Here is a 3527-nt window from a genome sequence, read left to right as displayed (position 1 = left end):
AGACTGGTTTTATTCCCAGAGGACACTGTTTTCATTTGATTGAAAGGCTACATCATTTTAACATTGACAAACTCCTGCTAAGGCAGGAGTCTTGTATGTTAGGGGACAGAACCACAAGACTGAAAAAATAGAAGACTAGACATTAATTTCTTGTTTTACCAAGTGGAGCTTTGATACAGACAGCTGACAAGAACAGTTTCTGGAGCATTTTTTGGTCTGACTAAGAACTCTGAATAGAGCAGCTGTACAAGCAGGTGACAGATTCACCTTCTGCCTATGGAAAGGGACCAGCAGAAAAGGATTAAGAGGCTGCAACCTGTGCCAGCATGGGTGTGTGGTGTGAAGGGCTGGGAGCATGCCATGCCAACCCCATACCTTTGAGCCTGAGTAAGACAGAGAAGGTGACTGGGAAAAGCGCAAGTGGAGAGGAAAATGAAGGAGCTTTGGGCTCCATAACAAGGCTGACCTTGTGAAGGGTCATCCACGGTGACAAGTCAGAGAGTCAGTTGTGCAGGGCAGGAGAAAAGGACATGCTGTGTGAGGCACAGAGCAGCAGGGCAGATGTGAGAGCCGTGCAAACTCTTGTCACCCGTGCTGAACACACCACAGCACAGGGAGCGCCCACCACAGACTGTGGGTGTTGTAGCTGCGACACCCTGTGAAGTGGAATGGAAAGGTGGGTGCTGGTTGCAGGGCACCCACAGGAAAATGGGGGGCCACAGGAAAATAAATAAAAGACTGTAAATAGACTGTTTAGATTGATTAAGTGCAAGAACAATAATGAGAAACACTTTGGTGATTTTGCTTCTTATCCTTTCTCCTCCTCTTTCACCAAAAGGAGTTACTTTGTAATGTTAAAAGTCGACCTCTTTAGCTGTCACAACCTGCCTAGAGGTGGGTGACAGCTGGATGTGCATCGCATACACAGACAGCACTTGCACTCCTCCACGTAACAAATGTTATGTATGACAAGCTGACACTCCAGCCTGGATATAGTACTAGGGAAAATGCACTCAAGTAGCTGGATTCAGCACCGTGTCCTCGCATTAGAGTGGATGTCATTATTTTATTTTGCCTGTGTTCCTTACACCTTGGCCCTGTAGACGCAGGTGCTGTCGCGCCACCCTGTTAAACATTAACTGTTTGGTTTTCCAACGCAGCACCTCAGGTTCTGGGGTAAAGCCAACGCCGGGAGCGCGGGGCAGGCTCCCGAGGGCCTGCCCGCTCATTCCAGCCCAGCTTCTCCCTTTTGGGCACGGCGCGCTCTGCTCCTGCGGCCTCTGGCTTCTGGAAGAGGCCGATCCCCTGGCATCGCCAGGCGGGAATGTGGCACCCAGCGCGGCCGGACAGGCCGACCCCGGGCCGGGCACCCCGCCTGACGCAACCCGCGCCCCGCTTTGCCCCACGCGCGGCGCCGCGAAACCTCCCGCCCTCCTTGCATCACCCGGGCGGGGCGGGGCGGGGCGGCCGGCCCGGGCCGCCTTTAAAGCGCCGCGGCGGCCGAGCCGCGCCACCGCCGCAGCCGCAGCCCCGACATGAAGCGCGACCCGCAGCTCCCCGAGGAGAGCCCGGAGCCGCCGCCACGCCCGCTCCTCTCCGCCCCCTCCTCCTCGCCCTCGGGGCAGGCGGAGGGCGCGGAGCTGGCGGCGCCGGTGTGGATCTTCGGGTACGGCTCGCTGGTGTGGAGGCCGGGCTTCGAGTTCACGTCGCGCAAGGTGGGCTTCATCCGCGGGTACAGCCGCCGCTTCTGGCAGGGGGACACCTTCCACCGCGGCAGCGAGAAGATGGTAAGGGGGGGCGGCGGCGGGGGGGCCGCGGGGCGCCGGTGCCGCAGCTCGGCTCGGCTCTAACGGCGCTGCCTTCTCTGTGCCCACAGCCCGGCCGGGTGGTGACGCTGCTGGAGGACTGCGGGGTGAGTACCGGGGGCTGGCCCGGGCGGGGGGTGCCCGCGTCACCTCCTGGAAAGGTGCGGCGGCAGCCGGGTGCTCTTGAGCCCCGCCGGGATCGTGGGGGGTTGTGCGGTGTGTTCCCCTTCCCTGCCCTCGTATCCCTTGTGCGGGGACTCCCGGAGTAAGGGAACCTTGATTTGAAACAGGAGCGGGTGGCTAGACAGGCCAGTGCAGTCACAGCATCCCCTAACCACCCTGCTCTTTGGCTTTCAGGCGTGCACGTGGGGTGTAGCCTATGAAGTCCGTGGGGAACAAATTGCTGCATCGCTCGAGTATCTCAACATGCGAGAAGCTGTCTTGGGAGGCTATGACACCAAGCTGGTGAAGTTCCACCCTCAGGATAAAGATGCAGAGGAACCCATCCTGGCTCTTGTTTACATTGCAACACCCCAGAACCCTTCCTACCTTGGCCCAGCATCTGAAGAAGACATTGCAGCTCAAATCATTGTCTCAAGTGGTTGTGCTGGTCATAACATAGAGTACTTGCTGAGACTGGCAGACTTTATGCGCTACTTCTGTCCTCAAGCAGAGGATAAACATCTCTTCTCCATCGAAGAGGCTCTTATTTCCATCCTTCCGTGTCTATACTACACAGAGGAGTCTCTAGAAGAAGCTGCAAGTGTCCCTCCGAAGTCTAAGGGTTGAAATAGGAAATTTTTTTGCAGGGTTCAGTAGAAGGGACATAAAGGAGAAGAAAGCAGTGGGGACAATCTTAACTCTGATAAAATATACTGGACTGAGTGAATAAAGGGAGAACTAGCAAGCAGTTGGGGAGGGAGGAAGTGGAGAGTAAAACACTTGCTATAGGACTTGCAATTAGTACTTGTTACACTCCTTATCTGTAGCATCACAATACCCATCACTGCTTTCCAGCTGAGGAGCTGGGATCTTCACAGGAACTCTGCTCTGTAGGACTTGCTTCTGGGAGTCAAACCTGAGGCACTCATTTTCTGTAGAGAAAGAGGCTCATCTGTTCTGTGCACTTTCTCTTTTTTTCTTATCTTTTTTTTTTTCTTTGAAGACTAGTTGAGCAGGACTTGACTGGGTTTAAGCAGTATCTATGTAATTCTACCTCAGATTGGCAAAAAGCTGTTTGTGTGGTAGTGGAGACTTAGGCAGATTCCGCCAAATAAAACCTTTATTTTTTTTTCCCTGCCTTGTCCCACCTCCAATGCAATGACCTGACACTAAATTTTAGAATGTTTGTGCAATATAAAGTGAACAGGCCTCTTAATGCTCTTGAGGATCCTACTTCCTTATGTTGTGAAGGATCACAGTAATGCACTTCTTTTCTAAAATGTCATACTGTATTTATTACGTGATACATTTCCTCTTAGGAGGGGTATCTAAACTACTCACATGCCACAGTGGTGTGCAGCCCACACTCAACCTTGCATTTGTGCCTTCTAGTTTTAAATCCGTTTTCTGGGGAGCTAAGCCTGCTTTAATGACAAGCTTTTTTCCAAGCTTCACTGTCCTTGTGCTGCTCCAGACATAACTGATACTGAAAGAAAACCTCCTGCCTGTGTGGGAAGCCTGTGCTGCCTGCAGGAAAGCTGTCAGGATGCAGGAGAGTTT

At 53.3% G+C, this 3527-nt stretch overlaps 1 protein-coding gene across 2 annotated transcripts; it reads left to right on the top strand.

Moving 5' to 3' along the window:
* Nucleotides 1–1524: 1524 nt before the first annotated feature.
* On the top strand, nucleotides 1525–3099 carry CHAC1 (ChaC glutathione specific gamma-glutamylcyclotransferase 1). Of its 2 annotated transcripts, XM_084208006.1 has the most exons (3): nucleotides 1525–1787; nucleotides 1877–1912; nucleotides 2163–3099. In XM_084208006.1, exons 1-3 carry the CDS (start codon nucleotides 1536–1538, stop codon nucleotides 2592–2594), a joined length of 720 nt encoding a protein of 239 aa, XP_084064132.1. In that variant the 5' UTR covers nucleotides 1525–1535; the 3' UTR covers nucleotides 2595–3099. The 2 variants fall into 2 exon arrangements, with proteins under 2 accessions (XP_084064132.1, XP_084064133.1); XM_084208007.1 differs by lacking the exon at nucleotides 1877–1912.
* Nucleotides 3100–3527: the final 428 nt, after the last annotated feature.

This window comes from Fringilla coelebs (assembly GCF_963513975.1).
Source record: "Fringilla coelebs genome assembly, chromosome: 6".
Taxonomy (NCBI): Eukaryota; Metazoa; Chordata; class Aves; order Passeriformes; family Fringillidae; genus Fringilla; species Fringilla coelebs.
The sequence above is the reverse complement of the archived record's forward strand: the minus strand, read 5'-3'. Positions and strand labels throughout refer to the sequence as shown.